Below are 18,717 nucleotides of genomic sequence, written 5' to 3' on the forward strand. Positions count from 1 at the left end.
AGTGAAACAATCACATTTAGTCACAATATTCACTAATGTTTGTGGGGACCTCAGCTATGATGGTTTTGGAGGCCATATGAATATCCTAGAATAATAGGTTTTTAGGAGAAGGAACTGTTGTGATCTAGTCTAATTCCTTGTATAACATAGGCCATATAATTTCACTTCGTAATTTCTGTGTTAAACTCAATGTCCTCTAGTTGAATTAGAGCCTGTCTTTTAGAAAGACATATTTTCTTGATTTAAATATTTAAAATAGAGAATTGTAAATGGTTTCACTTAATCTGCACCTTATTTCCAATTTGAATTTGCCAAGCTTTAACGTCTAACCATTGACTCTTGTTATGCCTTTGTCAGGTAGATTAAAGATCCCTCTACTCTCAGATATTTTCTCCTCAATTATAGTCCATGATGATATCACTTCTTACATTTCTTCAATAAACTAGGTAACGGTCACTGATGGAGCTGTCTAAGAGATACCATAGGCAACACAGGTTCTTCTTCGAGTGATTGCTCAGGTGTATTCCACTATAGGTGTGCGTGCTCGCCATGTGCACTGGTGCCGGAAGTTTTTCCCTTAGCAGTATCCGTAGTGGGGGAGCACTGCTGCGACCCCTGGAGTGGCGACGATATATCGCGCCATAAAGGGGGCTGCGTGCTCCCCCTATCCTCAGTTCCTTCTTGCCGCCAGTGGAGGTAGTCGGAACTTGCTCCAGCCTTGGCTGCAGCGTTTATAGCCTTAGTGGTATCTAGTTCACTGAACTGTTTCTTTGCTGGACTTTTCTTTCGTTAGTGTCTGGCTCGGAGCATGCCGCGTGGCCCAGGCTTCAAGTCGTATGACTCTTGTCGCAACTCTATGCCCAGAAGCGATCCACACATTCAGTGTCTTCGCTGTCTGGGCGAGGCTCACATTAGTGAGCATTGTAAGATTTGCCGCTCCTTCAAGCCTCAGACAAAGCGGGAGTGTGAGATCCGACTCCGTGCTTTGCTAATGGAGTCGGCACTGGCCCTGGCACCAGCGCGTCGACCCGACTCCGCGCCCGGCACCACGTCTTTGGTGCACAGCGAGGCACCGTCGTCGGCTTGGCACTGCTCTCCCAGTAAGAAGCAAGGGAAGACTCAGCGGCACCGAGAGAAGGAGAGGGGTGAGGCCAGACCCGAGTTGGGCAGCCCACGATCCCCGTCGGAACAGAGACATCCGACTCGCGCTGAGCGGAGTAGTCCGGTCCCGTCCGCGCGAGCCTCGCCTGAAGTGCGCATGCCTTTGACGCCAGAGGCAGTTCAAGCCGCGTGTGACATCCTAGCCTTTCCAGTGCCGGGAGTGCCGCCTCAGTCGGGCCCCCGGTCCCGTGGAAAGCCGCCTTTGGGCGCCCATCAGCCCTCCCCAGAGGTATCGGAGGTCAAGGTACCTTCCAGGGTCGAGGTGCCGAGCAGAGGCCCGCGTTGTACGTCAACTCCGTGTGCCGGCTCTTCTGCGAGCGAGTCCCACTCCTCCGGTCTCGAGCGCCGTAGAGGAGGTGACAAGAAGCGACGCCGTTCCTCCTTGAGTCAGTCTGAGAGGAACAGCTCCCGACGCCGTCGGCACCGGCACTCGTATTCCAGCGCCCGCCGTCACAGAGGCCGTGCTCCGAGTCGGTCCCGAGAGTCCCCGGCACTGAGGCGCCGTGGCCACAGACGCTGCAGGGAATCCAGAGACAGCTCCTTGGACAGCTACCTCTCGACTTCATCCAGGTCGAAGTCTCGGGGCAGGAACCGTCACAACAGAGACTGCTCCAGTCGTTCCTACGGCACCGTGCGCTCCTCCAGGACTTTGGCGTCGGCGCGCAGCCGTCTCTCCCCAGGCCGCACTGCACCGCAGGAGCAACCAGCTCTGCCTGTGCCCCAGGCGTCCCAGTTCCATGCCGTGCCCTGGCAAGGACAATGGTGCCAGTGGGCACCGTGGCCTCAGGCACCCTCACAGCTGGGACCTCGCTCCGTGGCGGGAGCCTCTCAAGACCGCCCTGTGTCACCTCCCCGGGACCGGGATGGCGCCGCGGACGCCGAACAACCGGCACCGACCCCGGGACACGACCCGGATGTCGAGCTTACGATGCTGTTGGTGGCTGAGGGCACCGCACCATCTACCTCTTCGGCGCTGGGCGATTCAGTTGCGGTACCGCTTCCCTCTTCTCAAGAGGACTTCAAGGCGCACCAAGAGCTGCTTAGGAGGGTGGCAGCAAATCTCGAGCTCCGGGCCGAGGAGATGGAGGAGCCCTCTGACACCTTGTTTAATGTCCTCGCCTCCTCGGTACCGGGGTGGGTGGTCCTCCCATTCCATCAGGGGGTGGTCAACATCACCACCGGCCTCTGGCAGACCCCGGCCTCTCTTGGCCCCATTTCCAAGAAGGCCGAAAGGTAGTATTTCGTCCCCGCAAGGGGTCACGAGTACCTATACACCCACCCGGCTCTGAACTCTTTGGTGGTAGAGTCGGTCCACCACCGTGAGCGGAACGGAACGGCCAGGCCGCGCCCACACCAAAGGACAAGGACGCTCGGAGACTTGACACCTTTGGGAAAAAGGTTTATTCGTCTGCCAGTTTCCAGCTCAGAGTGGCCAACCACCAGGCACTGCTGAGCTGTTATGAGTTTAATCTCTGGGGATCCCTCCCCAAGTTCGAACCTCTTCTTCAAGACAAGGACAAGAAGGCGTTCTGGGCTCTGGTTGAAGAGGGTGAGTCGGCGGCTAAAGCAGCTCTCCAGGCGGCTTTGGACGCAGTGGACACAGCCGCTCGGTCAATGGCTTCAGCGGTCTCCATGAGAAGGGCGTCGTGGCTCTCGCTTTCGGGGCTGTCCGTGTAGTCCCAGTCGATAATGCAGGACCTGCCGTTTGATGGCAAAGCGTTATTTGCGGACCAGACAGATACCCATCTGCATGGGATGAAGGACTCCCGCACCACCCTGCAGACGCTGGGCCTCTATGTCCCACCTTCTAAGGACAAGCCCAGGCCTCAAACCTCTGCTCCTCCGGCTCGGGGCAGATACGAACCCCCGCCTAAGTGGCAGAGAGACCAAAGGCGTCGGGCCCAACGCCAATCCCGTTCGGCCCCAAGGCCTGGGCCCTCGAAGGCCAAGAGGCCGGGGAAACGGCGTTTTTGACTCGTTGAGGGGGATCACCAGGCCTGTTGCCAGTGTACCCCCCACCCCCCAGTTAATAAAGTTGCGCTTTATCAACCATTTATCGGCTTTCCGACTGCAATGGTCCCGTATAACGTCGGACCAATGGGTCCTCAGCACCATCTCCCAAGGGTACAGGTTGCAGTTTGTTTCAAACCTCCCCCCCCCCCCCCTCCCCCCCCCCCACCATCCCCCATCCCGGGAGCTGTCCGGGGACCTGGAGCATACCCTCCTCCTCCGCCAGGAGGTAGACCGCCTCCTCTCCCTGGGAGCTGTGGAGAGAGTACCTGGGGAATTCCAGGGCAAGGGATTTTACTCCAGGTATTTCCTCATCCCGAAGGCGAAGGGCAGGCTTTGGCCCATCCTCGACCTGCGGAATCTCAACCAGTTCCTGGTTCGTTGCAAATTCCGCATGGTGTCCCTGGCCTCTATTATTCCATCCCTAGACCAGGGGGATTGGTTTGCGGCACTGGACCTCCAGGATGCGTACTTCCACATTCACATTTTCGAGGGTCACAGGCGTTTCCTCCGTTTCCTGGTGGGTGAGGACCACTTCCAGTTTACGGTCCTCCCCTTTGGCCTCTCTACTGCCCCCCGAGTATTTACGAAGTGTATGGCGGTGGTGGCGGCCCACCTCAGGAGAAAAGGGCTTCCCCTACCTCGACGACTGGCTGCTCAAGGGTCGGTCTCGGTCTTTGGTGCAGCAGCAGATGAATTTCCTGCTGGACACCTGCGCAGCTCTAGGCCTACTGGTAAACGAGGAGAAATCCACGTTAATCCCATTTCAGCGCATAAGCTTTATAGGGGCGCTGTTAGATTCCCGGGTGGCCACGGCCTCCCTCCCACGGGACAGATTCGAGACGCTCAGGGCTCTCAGCGCCTCGGTCATGGCCTTCCCGGTAACCACGGCACGGGTGTGCCTTCAAATCCTAGGCCACATGGCAGCATGCACTTATGTGGTGTGACCTGCCAGGCTCCGGATGAGGCCCCTTCAGCTTTGGCTGGCCTCCCGGTACTCCCAGGCCAGGGACGGCCTGGACAAGGTCGTCACGGTGCCGCCAACGGTGGTGACAGACCTCCAATGGTGGTCCCTCCCAAGCAACATGCTCTGGGGTATCCCCTTCCAAGAGTCCCCTCCCTCACTAGATCCATTGTCCGATGCCTCAGACCTGGGTTGGGGAGCCCACGTGGGGGACTTCAGGACCCAGGGTATGTGGTCACCCGAGGAACTGACCCTGCACATAAACGTCAGGGAGCTCAGGGCCGTACGCCGGTGGTGACAGACCTCCAATGGTGGTCCCTCCCAAGCAACATGCTCCGGGGTATCCCCTTCCAAGAGTCCCCTCCCTCACTAGATCCATTGTCTGATGCCTCAGACCTGGGTTGGGGAGCCCACGTGGGGGACTTCAGGACCCAGGGTATGTGGTCACCCGAGGAACTGACCCTGCACATAAACGTCAGGGAGCTCAGGGCTGTATGCCTGGTGTGCGTGGCCTTTTGCCACCACATACAGGGGAAGGTGGTCAGAGTCCTCACAGACAACACGACCGCCATGTATTATGTCAACAAGCAGGGGGGCACGTGTTCCCGGGCTTTATGCCAGGAAGCCCAGCTCCTGTGGGAATTCTGTATAGCCCACGACCTACTCCTGCGGGCCTTTTACCTGCCCAGCAAGAGCAACACGCTTGCGGACCGCCTGAGCAGGGTGTTCTCCCAACATCACGAGTGGTCCCTGCACAAGGAGGTGGCCAGGTGGATCTTCCTACAGTGGGGCACTCCCCAGGTAGACCTGTTCGCCACTGCCCAGAATCGCTTGTGCCTACGATTCTGCTCCAGGGCGGGAGAGGGCGATGGGGCGATATCGGACGCGTTCCTGATCCCATGGTCGGGGCCCCTGGTTTACACCTTCCCGCCCTTCCCCCTAATTGGCAGGGTCCTACAGAAGGTGAAGTCAGACAGGGCGAGGGTTATCTTCATAGCCCCGGATTGGGCCCGTCAACATTGGTACGGGACCCTACTGCAACTCTTAGCGGCCCCCCCTCGCAGACTGCTGCTCCGCCTGGACCTCCTCTCCCAGGAGGACGGTCGTCTCCTCCATCCCAACCTAGCCGCGCTCCACCTGACAGCGTGGCTGCTCCATGGTTAAATGAGGAAGGGAGGTGTTCTGAGGATGTGAGAAGGGTCCTGCTGGAAAGTAGGAAGCCCTCCACGCGTCGAAGCTACCTGGCTAAGTGGTATAGATTCTCTAGGTGGGGAAGGGATAGAGGTTCCTCTCCCTCTTCCGCGTCTATCCATCTTGTCCTCGATTACCTCCTGTTCCTTAGGACCCAAGGGCTGGCACCCTCCTCCATCAGGGTGCACCTGGCGGCCATTTCGGCTTTCCATCCCCCGGTGCAGGGCCTGTCTGTGTTTTCACATCACATGGCGGCCTGGTTTCGGAAAGAGTTAGATCGGGCATTCCCTTATGCCAGGCCCCCGGTCCCGCTCTGGGACCTGAACCTAGTGCTCTCCCGCCTCACAGGGCCTCCTTTTAAGCCATTAGCCACGTGTTCTTGGTCCCACTTGTCGTGGAAGTTGGCGTTCTTAATGGCTATCACCTCAGCCGTCGGGTTTCGGAGCTCAGGGCCTTGACCTCTGAGACGCCGTATACGGTCTTCCATAAGGACAAGGTGCAGCTCCGCCCTCACCCTGCCTTTTTGCCGAAGGTAGTCTCGGCTTTTCATATGGATCAGGACATTTTCCTCCCGGTCCTTTGCCCTAAGCCCCATTCCTCCAATGAGGAACGCCGCCTGCACATGTTAGACGTGCGCAGAGCGCTGGCCTTCTACCTGGACAGAACCAGGCCATTTAGGAAGTCTCCCCAGCTGTTCATTGCGTCGGCCGAGCGCATGAGGGGACGACCGGTGTCCACTCAGTGGATTTCCCGCTGGATCACGTCGTGCATTCGCACCCGTTACGACCTGGCAGGGATTCCCCCGCCTCCTATTGTGAAGGCTCATTTGACGAGAGCCCAGGCCTTGTCAGAGGCCTATGTGGCTCATGTCCATATTCAGGACATCTGTAGGGCTGCTACGTGGTCCTCTGTCCACACCTTTTCACCGCACTATGCGATCGTCTCCCAAACGAGGGATGACGCCGGATTTGGTAGGGCGGTGCTCCGCCCGGGTAACCCTTAAAACTTTACACTTAAACTTCTACCCACCTCCATAAGGTATAGCTTGGAGTCACCTATAGTGGAATACACATGAGCAATCACTCGAAGAAGAAAGGACAGTTACCTGTTCCGTAACTGGCGTTCTTTGAGATGTGTTGCTCAGGTGTATTCCACATCCCACCCTCCTTCCCCTCTGTCGGAGTTGTCTGGCAAGAAGGAACTGAGGGTGGGGGGAGCACGCAGCCCCCTTTATGAATATGGATATATCAGCGCCACTCCAGGGGTCGCAGCGGTGCTCCACCACTACAGATACTGCTAAGGGAAAAACTTCTGGCACCGGTGCATGTGGCGAGCACGCACACCTATAGTGGAATACACCTGAGCAACACATTTAGAAGAATGCCAGTTACTGAACAGGTAACTGTCCTTTTTGGGGATGTTTTGTAACTGTTGGGAAAGTCTGAACTTGGCACACGAATTGAAGTTCTGGTTTTGATTATAGTTCTGTTGGTTTTCAGTATAGAGCAGGGGTGAGCAAACTTTTTGGCCTGAGGGCCACACCGGGGATCCAAAACTGTTTGGAGGGCAGGGTAGGGAAGGCTGTGCCTCCCCAAACAGCCTGGTCCCTGCCCTCTATCCGCCCCTTCCACTTCCTGCCCCCTGACTGCTCCCCTCAGAACCCCTGACCCATCCAACACCCCCCACCCCCTCGTTCCCTGACTGCTCCCTCCTGGGAGAATGTAGGAATAAAGAATGTAGATCACCCTTAGAAGATGGTATCCTGGAATAAAGTGACAGTGAAAAGGACTTGGGGATAATGGTAGATAACCAGTTGAATATGAGCTCCGGATATGATGCTGTATCTACGAGGGCAAACATGATCCTTGGATTTGTAAGAAGTAGAATGTCAAGTAGGAGTAGGGAAGTGTTATTACCTCTGTACGTGGCATTAGACTATTGCTGTAGAATAGTCTGTCCGCTTCTGGTGTCAACACTTCAAAATGGATGTTGAAAAATTGGAAAAGATTCAGAAGGTGCTACAGGAATGATCTGAGATCTGGAATACCTGCCTTATCATGAGAGACTTAAGAAACTTAATCTATTTTAGTTTATCCAAGAGAAAGTTAAATGACTTGACTATGGTCTAAAAGTGCCTCATGGAGAAGAGATTTCTGATAGTAGATGGCTCTTTATGCATTTTCTGCTAAATGAATGAGATCCAATGGTTGAAAACTAAAGCTAGACAAATTTAGTCTAGAAATAAGGTGCAAAATTTCAAATTAGGGTGATCAGCCATTGGAACAACTTTCTTATGGGTGTGGTGGATGCTCCATCACTTGACATCTTTTAATGAAAAGACCAGATATTTTCTAAAAGATAAACTAAAGGGCAAAAAGAAGTTATGGTCTTGACGCAGAAATTCCTGTGGGAGGTTTTATGGCCTGTATTATTCAGGAAGTCAGGCTCAGTGATTGTAATGGTCCCTTCTGGCCTATAATCTATGACTATTAAATGAAGAAGAGATGGTTTGGGCTGTTTTATCCTCACAACAACAAACAACCTTTGGACCTAGGTGATGCTTGTGTGTCTCAAACATGCTGCTTTCTGGAAAATTGTAAGACAGCTGCTCCACATGCACATGTGTCAAAATGGCTCTGCAGAGGCAGTAGTCTTTCTTTTTCATAAATGAGCCTGTTGGTTTTATGAATTGGCTTCTTTTCCTGTGTGTGTGTGTGTGTGTGTGTATGTATGTATGTATGTATGTTTTCTCCCCCACCCATCCCCAGAATCATGGTGCTGGAATCCACTTTCTATGGCAGATGTAAATCCCTGTCCTTGATATGGGCAAAGTAATGTTGGTGTAAAATGTAATTTTCTTTGACAAAGAGAGAAATTAACATAATGGGATTTTGGTGTAGTCACTTGGGAATTTCTATGCAAAGAGATTCTTGTATCTAATTTCACATTCTATTTTAAACAGAGCCTAATCCACCAATAGATGAAGTGATCAGCACACCAGGAGTGGTGGCCAGGTTTGTGGAGTTCCTCAAACGAAAAGAAAATTGTACATTACAGGTGCACAATATTTCTCCCCCCCCCCCCCCTATTTTATGAATGGAGTTGGTGATCATGAAAATTAATGTTGGGATGTTAGTAGCTAAAAGCAGGTACACATTAAGCAAGCTACCACCTTCCTCCCAGGCTATGACAATGAAACTGAATCTTAACTCAAAGGACTCCTGCGAGTTCAGCTTTAGGCCTCGGAGAAGAGGCTGAGTATGTCAGGTCATAGTATGGTGGCTAGGATGGGACCACCACATTGACTTTCTTCTGTATCAGAAGCAGGATTTGAATGCCAGCCTGGAAAGGTGAAATACCAGTGAACTATCCCACATTGTCTTGTTTCTCCTTCGTGTGATTGCACATGTCCATTCCACTTCAGGTATGTGCATGCCCAATGCACCAGAGTTTCTTTGGTATGACCTGCCAAGGTGACGCATGCATCCTCTGCTGCCTTGTGTTGCTGCATAATCGTATACAGTGCGGAGCCACCCTAGGTCCCTCTGATTTCCTTCTTACCACCTGTCATCAGTAGTTGGAGCATGTCAGCTTGCTTCTGCAAGATTTCATCCCTTACAGGGAATGTCTTATCCTTCTGTAAATAGCTAATGGTACTTGTTAGATAGTTAGAAAAATAACAAATGAAATTTATATTAATTTTTCTTTTCCTTTGGCATTGGTTCACTATTGTTACGGGGTGCCAGAGCCCAGTACCAAGATATGGCTTGGTCTCCAGTGTTTAAACCTTGTGCTGGCTGCAAAAAATTGAAGCTGGTGAGCATTTAGAGACTGCTGCCAAATTTGCAGAGACTTTAAGCCTTGGATGAACAAAAACAGAGGCAAGATTACACCACATCTTTATGAAGGCCTCCCTGCATCAGCCTTCTGAGTCTTCCCTCTTGGGGCTTGCACTGAGTACTTCAGCATAAGTTGAGAATTGCCCCACTGGACATTGCCTTGGAATGCCTGCACCAATCCCCTTCCCTGGTGACAAAGAAGCAGCACAAGAGGTTGTAATCACCCAAGGAGCTGAGACTTAGCTCCACTAAATGATTGAAGTCCCTGGTAAGTACTCAGGAGGACAGGGAGTAGTACGTCCTCTGGCAAGAGATGCTGTCTGGTACCAACCTCTTCGAATACTTCTGTGCAACAATATCAGCAGCAAGAAAGCCTCTTGGTACCGATGATACTGGAGGCCTACGCAGCAGCGCAAGATCTACTCTGCCTTTCAGTACCAGACTGCCCCGTGGTACAGGAGATACTTTGGTACCAGGTGAGCTATCTTCAGGACCTGGGGATGGACTTACCTCAGGCTTGTGGTCAGTCCTTGGTACATTGAGCGTCCAGCGTTTTCTCAACCGGTGCCGTTTAGGAGTGAACCTACCCTGGTACTGATATCCCTGTTACTGCTATATCAGGAATGGCACCCATAGACGTTGGCACTGCTTGATGTAGCACACTACCATGGTCAGCTGACTCAGGGTCGTCCTCAGAGTCGGAGTTAAATTCTTGTGCCCTTCCCTTCTGAGATAGATGATGACACTCCCCCTTTTCATTGAGGGAGTTTCGTTACTGGTGCCTATTGCATGTCCCAAGACAGTCCAGATTAAGGGAACCTTGGAGCGCTCATGGCTGGGGTCCTATGCCATACCCATAGCCCTACTGGAACCCTTGGGGCATGCCTCCTGCTTCCAGATCTTCCCTTTTTAGATCTACTGCCAGGCGGCATGCTAACTCACGTGATGAGGTCCAGGAGTATGTCTTCGGTACTGAGCAAAACCCTGTAAGCCTCTGAGCTATGAAACATCCACTCGCTATGGTGCAGGAGGATCAGCCTAAGCCTCCTTTGCATTTCTCTTTGTCATTGTCTGATGAGATTGTTGCTCCTGGAGATACATCACTAGTCTAAGATGACTACAGGGCTTAGCAAGACCTTTTAAAGAGAGTAGCTACCTCTCTTGATATCCCTGTTGAGGTAGTCCAGGAGAGTCCTCATGGACTTGTGGACATTCTGGAGTTAGCAGGGCATTCTAGAGTCTCTCTCCCTATCAACGAGGCCATCCTAGAGCCTATAAGATCCTTGTGGCATATGCCATCCTTGCTGCCTCCAACAGTCAAGAGAACAAAAAGAAGCTACTATGTCCTTTCTCAAGACTATGAGCATCCCTCATCAGGTTCCTTGGTGTCTTGGCAGCAAATGAGTGTGTGTCAGGGTTGTCCCTCTTCTACCCCAAAGGACAAAGATGCAAAGAAATTTGACATTTTTGGTAGGAAAATATATTCCATGTCTGGTCTACAATTTCACATTGCTAACCAACAAGCATTGTTGGCCAGATATGACTTCTCTGTCTGGGATAATATGCGGCAGTTCTTAGATAAGTTGTCAAAAGTTGCGAGACAAGAATTCCAGGCTCTGTTAGACTAAGGGCAAGCTGGTGGCTCGGACCTCTCTGCAAGCATCCTTAGGGCAGATTTAGTGGCTAAAGCCATGGCATCTACAGTATCTATGCACAGATGTTTATGGCTTCAGTCCTTGGGTTTTCCAGCAGAGGATACAGGCTTTCCCCTCTGAAGATCCTACATTCTTGTAGAAGCTAGATGAGATGCTCCACAGTCTTAAAATTTGAGGACCACATTGAAATTATTGGGGAATTTACATACCCTTCCTTAAAAGAAAGCATTTCCACCCTCAGTTTCTACATAGATACCTGCCTTTCCCACTGAGACAGCCTGTCCAATCTAGAAAACAAAGAAAGAACCACGGGAGAAGACCAATTCCTTATCAGTTTTCTTCTTTGGCAGATTCTTCCAGACAATCAGGGAAACCCAAACTGTCTGTTGAATGGTCTTGTCAAGCACAGAGTACCAGATCACATCATTCAAGTTTCTCCTTTCTCTTTTTTCCAACAGGGTATCCTGCTTCCTATTTGCTTGTTCCCATATTACCACAGATGCTGGGTCCTAAGTAGTGAGGAATGGGGATACACCTGGCAGTATATTTCCATCTCTTCCTCCCTGACCCGTCCCTCTTTAGGGACCATTGTCATGAGGGTGTCCTCCTGTGAGAAATGCAGTCTCTTCTCTGTTGGGAGCTCTAGAAGAGGTTATCACCCTCCCCCCACTGAGGGAAGGATTTTTAATCATATCACTTCCTGATTCCAAAGGCAAAAAGAGGTCTCAGCCGTCCTCCATTGGAAGTTTGAACAAATATATAAAGGAAATAAGGTTTTGCATGGTTGCCCTGGCCACCATCATCCCCTCCCTGGATCCTGGTGACTGGTACGCTGCCCTTGACTTGAAGGACTCATATTTCTATGTGGCAATCCAGCCAAGCCTCCAGAAATTCCTAAGACTTCTGGTCAACAACATCTATTATCAGTTTACAGTCCTACGCTTTGACCTGTCTGCTGCCCCGCAAGTATTTACAAAATGCACAGCAGTGGTTGCAGGATTCCTAAGGAAACAAGGTGTGCAAATATTTCCTCACCTGCATGACTGGCTGTTATGAGATCTATCCAGGGTCTGTTGCCTCTTTTTGGAGTTCGGATCTGTTGATTAATGAGGACTAGTCAGTCTTCTTCCCAGTTCAGAGAACGAATTATAGGAGCAATCCTGGATTCTGCAGTAGCCAGGGCATTCCTAATCTCAAGCCAGATTCCTGACAATGTTAAACATTTCCATAGATCTAAAAGCTCATCTGTTTACAACAGTAAAAAATTGCCTCAGTCTACTGGGACACATGACCTCCTGCATGTACGTGGTTCAACATGCCAGACTTCATCTCAAAGTTGCCAGGCTGGTTAAAGTCAGTTTGAGCTTGTCATGCAGTGACAATACCTGCAGGAGTACTCGCTCTCCATCTGATGGCCTGGATGCTCCATGGGTAAGGCAGAGAGTTCAGGGAATGTGCAAAACACCCTCTACTAGATGAGCTTATATGTTGAAGTGGAAATGATTCTCCTATGGTCAAAACAGAAGGGTGTTTCTGCAGTCCTGGCCTCTAGCCAACATGTTTTGGACTGGTTTTTTTCCACATGAAACAACAAAGCCTATTGATTAGTTTAATCAGAATTCACCTGGCAGCTATTTTTACTTTCCACCTCCAATTGCAGGCTGTTCAGTATTTTCTGATTCTGCCAGTCTGATTCTTAAAGGGTCTGGTCAGGTTATATCCCCACGTCATAGATCCCATTTCTTCCTGGGACTTAAATGTGGTGCTAAGTCAGTTGATGCGTCCTCCCTTTGAACCCATGGCTATTTGCTGCATCTGTCTATGAAAGTAGCATTTTTTGGCAGCTATTACAACTGTGGAAAGAGTGACAGCTGAACCTCTTTGCGCAGATTTTTATAAGGAAAAGTTATACTTTCATCCACATCTGAAATTCCTGACTGAAGTAATATCGTAATTCCACTTCAATCAAGCCATATATTTACAAACTTTCTTTCCTAAGTCCTATTTTCATAAGGATGAGGAGAGACTGCATACCTTGGGTGCTAGAAGGGCGTTGGCTTTTTACTTAGAATGAGGTCTTTCAGATCTTCATCATAGTTGTTTGTCAGTTGCAGACAAGATGAAAGGCTTTACAGTCTCAATGCAGAGGATTTCATCCTGCATTACATATGTGCATTGACATTGCTGATATACCCTCTCCAAGCAGAGTGGTAGTGCCCACTACAAAATCTCAAGCAGCTTCTGGAGCTTTTTTGGCTCAAGTGCCTATAGCAGATATTTGTAGAGTTGCAATTTGGTCATCGGTACCTACCTTTACAACTCATTATGCTATATCTCAGCAGTCCAGAGATGTTGCCAAGTTCAGATGAGTAGTTCTTCAGTCCTCGTTCAGGTAGACTTTGAAACCTACCTCTGGATTGAACTACTTATGAGTCACCTGAAGTGGAATGGCATGTGCAATCACATGAAGACAATACGGTTACTGACCTGTTCTGTAGCTGTTGTTCTTCGAGATGTTGCACATGTCCATTCCATGACCTACCCTCTCACCTCTATATCAGTGTCTGTCCGGTAAGAAGGAACTGGGGAGACAGGGTCTGTGATGGCTCCACCTGTTATACCATTGTGTAGCAGTATGAGGCAGCAGAGAGTGCATACGCCACCCCGACAGGTATCACTGATTGAAAAATCTCTGTCTCTGGTGCACTGGGTGTGTGCACACCTGAAGTGAAATGGACATGGGCAACACATCTCGAAGATCAACAGAGCAGGTTAGTAACTGTTTTTATGCCAATCCAGAATGAAAAATTTAGACCTGAATATAGATCACTTCCAAGGTGACAAAGGTAGGAAATCTGTAACTTTTCTTGAGTTGGTTTTGGAAATGTGATTATGGTTTAGAATAGAAGTTAATCTCCTTGTCACAAGCCTATCCCTTGGGAATTCCTTTCACTTTCACTCTGGTTCATTGTAGCTGGAATTTTTTCCTGGCCAGTAGAAAATAGAGGGAAAGGAAGGAAATCTGGCCTAACCATACCAAATCTACACAGATTAATGGTAGTTTAATTTAATAAAATAAGTGGGTTAGAATAAATGTTCTTTCAAAATTCATAAAATAACAGGTACTTTTTCAGTGCAGTGTGCAGGTTAAATGCTGCCTTATGGAGTTCTTCAGTACAGGCCAGGGTTTCTTTCCTCTGTAATAGAAGGGTGTGATATATTAGGATCTCTTCACACAATACTCTTGCACTAGGTGGCCTCCACTGTAATGGGAAACACTGCTTCTTCTTTGAGTAGTATCCCGATGGATGCGCCACTGTAGGTGTATCTGCGTCCCTCTGCTGCTGATCAGAGAATTTTGGTAGCAGTGTCCATTTGACCTGTGCATGTGCTGTCTTTCGCCCTTCTCCCCTTCCCCTCCTGTGGTCTGTCATGAGGCTAACCAGCATTGCGCATGTGAACTCTTCAGTTACTTCTCAACTGCCCGTGGCTAGAGATGGAGCTTTAGCTGACTGTTGATGGATCATTGCATTCTATAGAATTACTAATTGTTTCTCTAATCTTTTAGAGCTCCCTTTTCTTTTTTCACTTTTCACTTTTATTTATTTATATAGCTAAAAAAAACACCTTTATGTTAAACTTTTGTTTTTCTTTGCCCTCCCCCCTTTCATGGACAGGGTATGTCTGGTTCACTGGGCTTCAAGAAGTGTCTCATTTGCAAAGAATCTATCCCAGTGACTGACTGACATTCACAGTGCATCTGCTGCCTGAGAGAGAACCACATCCCACAGAAGTGTGGGTTTTGCCAACAATTGAAACCCAGATCCAGAAGGGATAGAGAAATGAGACTCAAGCTTCTCCTAATGGAAGTGGCCCTCCAACCACCCTCGAAGCTGCGCCGAGACTCCGGATGGCGAGAATCCTCACCTCAACCCTCTACATCTAAGGGAGATGAGCTTAAAAAATCAACCATGAGCCACTGTCACAAGACCTCTATGAAAAGGCCTGTGAGTCCCCACAGCAAGCCCTGACCGAGCCGAAAAGTATCTCTGGCTCCCTCGGTATCATCGGTACTGACAGAATTGAAGCCATCTAAATCTGGTACCAAGAGCTCACACAGTACTACCCTGACAGAACATGTTGGGCTACCTAAGGATGCGACAGGCACTAGCAAAGAATCATTGGTACTGCAAGAAAACTAGAGAATCCATCATAGGCAAGGCTCCTTCAGTGCAGACATCAACGTCGGTACCATTGTCGGCATGCCATGCACCAGTGGACCGTGCGATCAACCGCATCACCAACTCCTTCGGTGCATATGTCTCAGTACTGCCAAATGCTACTGGTACCGCTGACTGCAGCACTGTCGGACTTCCTGCACGCGACAGACCTTTTGTCTGACAAACTGGATTCACCTCTGGTTGGTACCAGGGCCCCGCTGCCGAGTCCACCCAGAGCTCCAGACTTGCCAGTGATATCATGCCATGCATTTTTGAGTGCTGAGTCAGACAGTGAACAAGAGGACATAATCTCCCACCACGCCTCTCATCTATCCTACGGTACCCATTTCCAGCATGGACCTCAGCCGTACCACCCATCTGACCCCCAGCCTCCTTGGTGTGGGCTACCGTGGTACCAGTCTCTCTGGGACCCTTCTAGGGTTGCCAACCCTTCTGGTTTTGCCAGGAGTCTCCTGGAATCAGGCCCTATCTCCCGGAGGCTACTGAAGCCAAACCGGGAGATTTTAGGTACTAAAAGTCCAGCAATGCAGCGGGGCTAAGGCAGGCTTCCTGCCTGCCCTGGCCCTGTGCCGCTCCCGGAAGTGGCCAGCATGTCCCTGCGGCCCCTGGAGAGGCCGGGGGGCTTTGCGCGCTGCCCCCACCCTGAGCGCTGACTCCGCAGCTCCCATTGGCTGGGAACTGTGACTAATGGGAGCTGCGGGGGTGGCGCTTGCATTAGCAGTGCGGGACCAGAGCAGGCAGGGAGCCTGCCTTAGCCCTGTTGTGCTGCCGCCCAAGGTAAGCGCCTCACAGACGGAGCCTGCACCCCGCACTCCCTTCTGCACCCCTACCCCAGCCCAGAGCCCCCTCCTGCACCCAAACTCCCTCCCAGAGCCCACACACCTTGCCCCCACCAACACGCCAAGCCCCTCGGCCCCAGCATGGTGAAAGTGAGATGAGGGTGGGGGAGAGCGAGCGACAGAGGGAGGGGGGATGGAGTGAGTGGGGTGGGGCCTCGGGGAACGGGGAGTGGCAAGGGTGTTTGGGTTTGTGTGATTAGACAGTTGGCAACCCTAGGCCCTTCCCACCCTCTCAGTGGCCTTACTGGGACCCTTGGCAGGCATATAGACACCGTGCCTCTCGTGGCTCTAGCTTGGCCTATCAGGAGCTCATGAGACCCCTCCTTCGGCTGCTGTGTCGAGGATGTCTGAGCCCCCTGGACAGTTAGGAGAGGAATAAGAGGCTGAAGTCGAGGAGGAGATTACCAAGCAGACCAACTTCTCATCTTCATCGCCAGATGAGAGAGTGATGCCCCCTCCTCTGTCGTTGGCAGATGACTTCAAGCTGTTCCAGGAGCTAGCTCAGAGGGTGGCAGATGCATTACAACTACCATTACAAGAGGTGACCAGGTCACACCAAAAGCCTATTGGACATTCTACACTCCTCTGCATTGTTCAGAGTAGCCCTTCCTAATAATGAGGCCTTCTTGGAACCTGCAAAACTCATATCGCAGACCCCAGCATCGGTGCTGCCAACATGTAAGCAGGACAATATAAATTATTACCTGCCAGCGAAAGATACGGACTTTCTCTTCTCTCAGCTGCGCGCCCCCCTCCCTCCCAATTTGATCATTGTGGATGTGGTGAATTCAAGAGGCTGTCAGCATCACCTGAAATCCACCTTCTATGACTGGGACTGGAAGCACCTTAATCTTTTTGGCAGAAAAATATTTTCAAGGTGGTCACTTTGGCGATGATTATTCCAATGTTAGAAAAAGGAGACTGGTTCACGGCCTTGACCTCCAAGATGCTTATTTCCACATTTCGATCATACTGTGTCACAGAAGATATTTCAGATTCACCCTAGGCCAGGACCACTACTAGTACAGGATACTCCCTTTTGGCCTCTCATTGCCCCCCCCCCGCCCCCACCCCCCCAGTATTCTCCAAGGTCTTCTCTGTGATGGCAGCCCACCTACACTCCCAGGGCATTATGGTCTACCTTACCTGAATGATTGTCTCCTCAGGGGGCATTCCTTCGTCGAAGCCCAGCGAGTTATCCATACCACTCTGGATCTATTCAAGAATCTGGGCCTACAAATCCATGCACAAAAATCAACATTAATACCGATACAGAGACTAGAATTCATAGGAGCCGATCTCTACTCTGAGCGAGAGCGCTCCTCCCACAACACAGATTCCTCAGTCTCGCCACACTTATAAAGACAATCCAGCCCTCAGATATCGGCCAGACATTGCCTTCAGCTTCTGGGGCACATCAGTGATAGCTCATGCCAGACTTTGCATGAAATGCCTCCAAGCATAGTTCAGTTCGGGTTGCAGACTGAACAAAGACAACATAGACAAACTCCTGTTGATGCTCACCAAAATCAAACCATTCATGAATTGGTGGAAAGACCCAATAAACGCCTGCACAGTGCTGCCTCGGCTCCACCCCAAGCCCCAGTTTGCAGCTCCCATTGGCTAGGAACCGCAGCCAATGGGAGCTGCGGGGGTGGTGCCTGCGGGCGGAGGAAGCACATGGAGCTAGGAGCTGAGGGAGGGGAGCCCCTGTCGCCCTTCCAGGGAGGGCCTCCCCCGGTAAGCACTGCCCTACACCCCAGCCGCGAGCCCCCCTCCCAAACTCCTACTGCTGAGGGGCGGGGGGGCCCAACACTGCCCCAGCAGCAGCCAGTGCGACTGGCCCAGGGGCTGCCTGAGCTGCTCAGGCGGCTCCCAGGCCATCTGGGCCGCGGCAGAAGTCACGGAAATCCACAGAATCTGTGACCTCTGTGACAAACATGGAGCTGTAGTCATGATGGACAATATAGCGTGCAAGTACAGGCGAGTCTCATCTTACGCTGGGGTTACGTTCCGCTGTCAGCGCGTAAAGCGAAAATCGCGTATAGTCAGAATTACATTGAGTGTAATGGCGGATGGAATCGCCCGCACTATAGGTGCAGTATTTAAATTGTTCTTTTTCTCTTTTGCCGACCGCGCAAAGCTGAATTCGTGCATGTTAAATGCACGTAAGATGAGACTCGCCTGTATTACATAAACCATCAAGGAGGCGCCAGGTTGCCCTCTCTTTGTATGGCAACACTAAAGTTCTGGAACTGGTGCATTTCCCACAATGTTACAATATGAGTGGCTTACCTACCAGGAGTACTCAACACAACAGTGGACAGTCTCAGCCACAAATTCCCACATGACCACGAGTGAGAGACTCAGTGATACTCCATGACTTACTCCGACAACGGGGGACACTGATAATAGACTTCTTTGCTACTTACCAGAACAAGAAATGTGCATAGTACTGCTCCAGAGCGGGCATCAGCCAGCAGTCCGTGGGGGATGCTCTCCTTCTCTCATAAGAGAAAGGCCTTATTTACGCCTTTCCCCCATTCCCTCTATTGCTGAAAGTCTTGTTGAAAATAAAAAGAGAAAAAGCAAACATCATGCCGATTGCTTCCACTTGGCCAAGATACTCATGGTACCCTTAGCTGGCACAACTGGTGCTGTGTCCACCAATGACTCTTCCAACCACTTCTTACCCCCTCTCCCAGAATGAGAGATGTACTCTCCATCCCAACCTACAGATATTATGGCTCAAAGCCTGGCTCTTTCATGGTTCCAGGACATAGAAACATCATGCTCTGAAGAGGTACAGGAAGTGAT

General features: G+C 50.9%; 1 protein-coding gene across 1 annotated transcript in view; it reads left to right on the forward strand.

Annotated features, from left to right (window-relative positions):
• The window catches only part of KPNA1 (karyopherin subunit alpha 1), a 146,184-nt gene that overhangs the window by 30,398 nt on the left and 97,069 nt on the right, over positions 1-18,717 (forward strand). Inside the window, exon 5 of the mRNA XM_065403407.1 lies at positions 8,289-8,383. Within this exon, the coding sequence (XP_065259479.1) occupies positions 8,289-8,383 (95 nt within the window). The remainder of the gene's footprint in view (positions 1-8,288; positions 8,384-18,717) is intronic.

Source organism: Emys orbicularis, chromosome 1 (assembly GCF_028017835.1).
Source record: "Emys orbicularis isolate rEmyOrb1 chromosome 1, rEmyOrb1.hap1, whole genome shotgun sequence".
Lineage (NCBI taxonomy): Eukaryota > Metazoa > Chordata > Testudines > Emydidae > Emys > Emys orbicularis.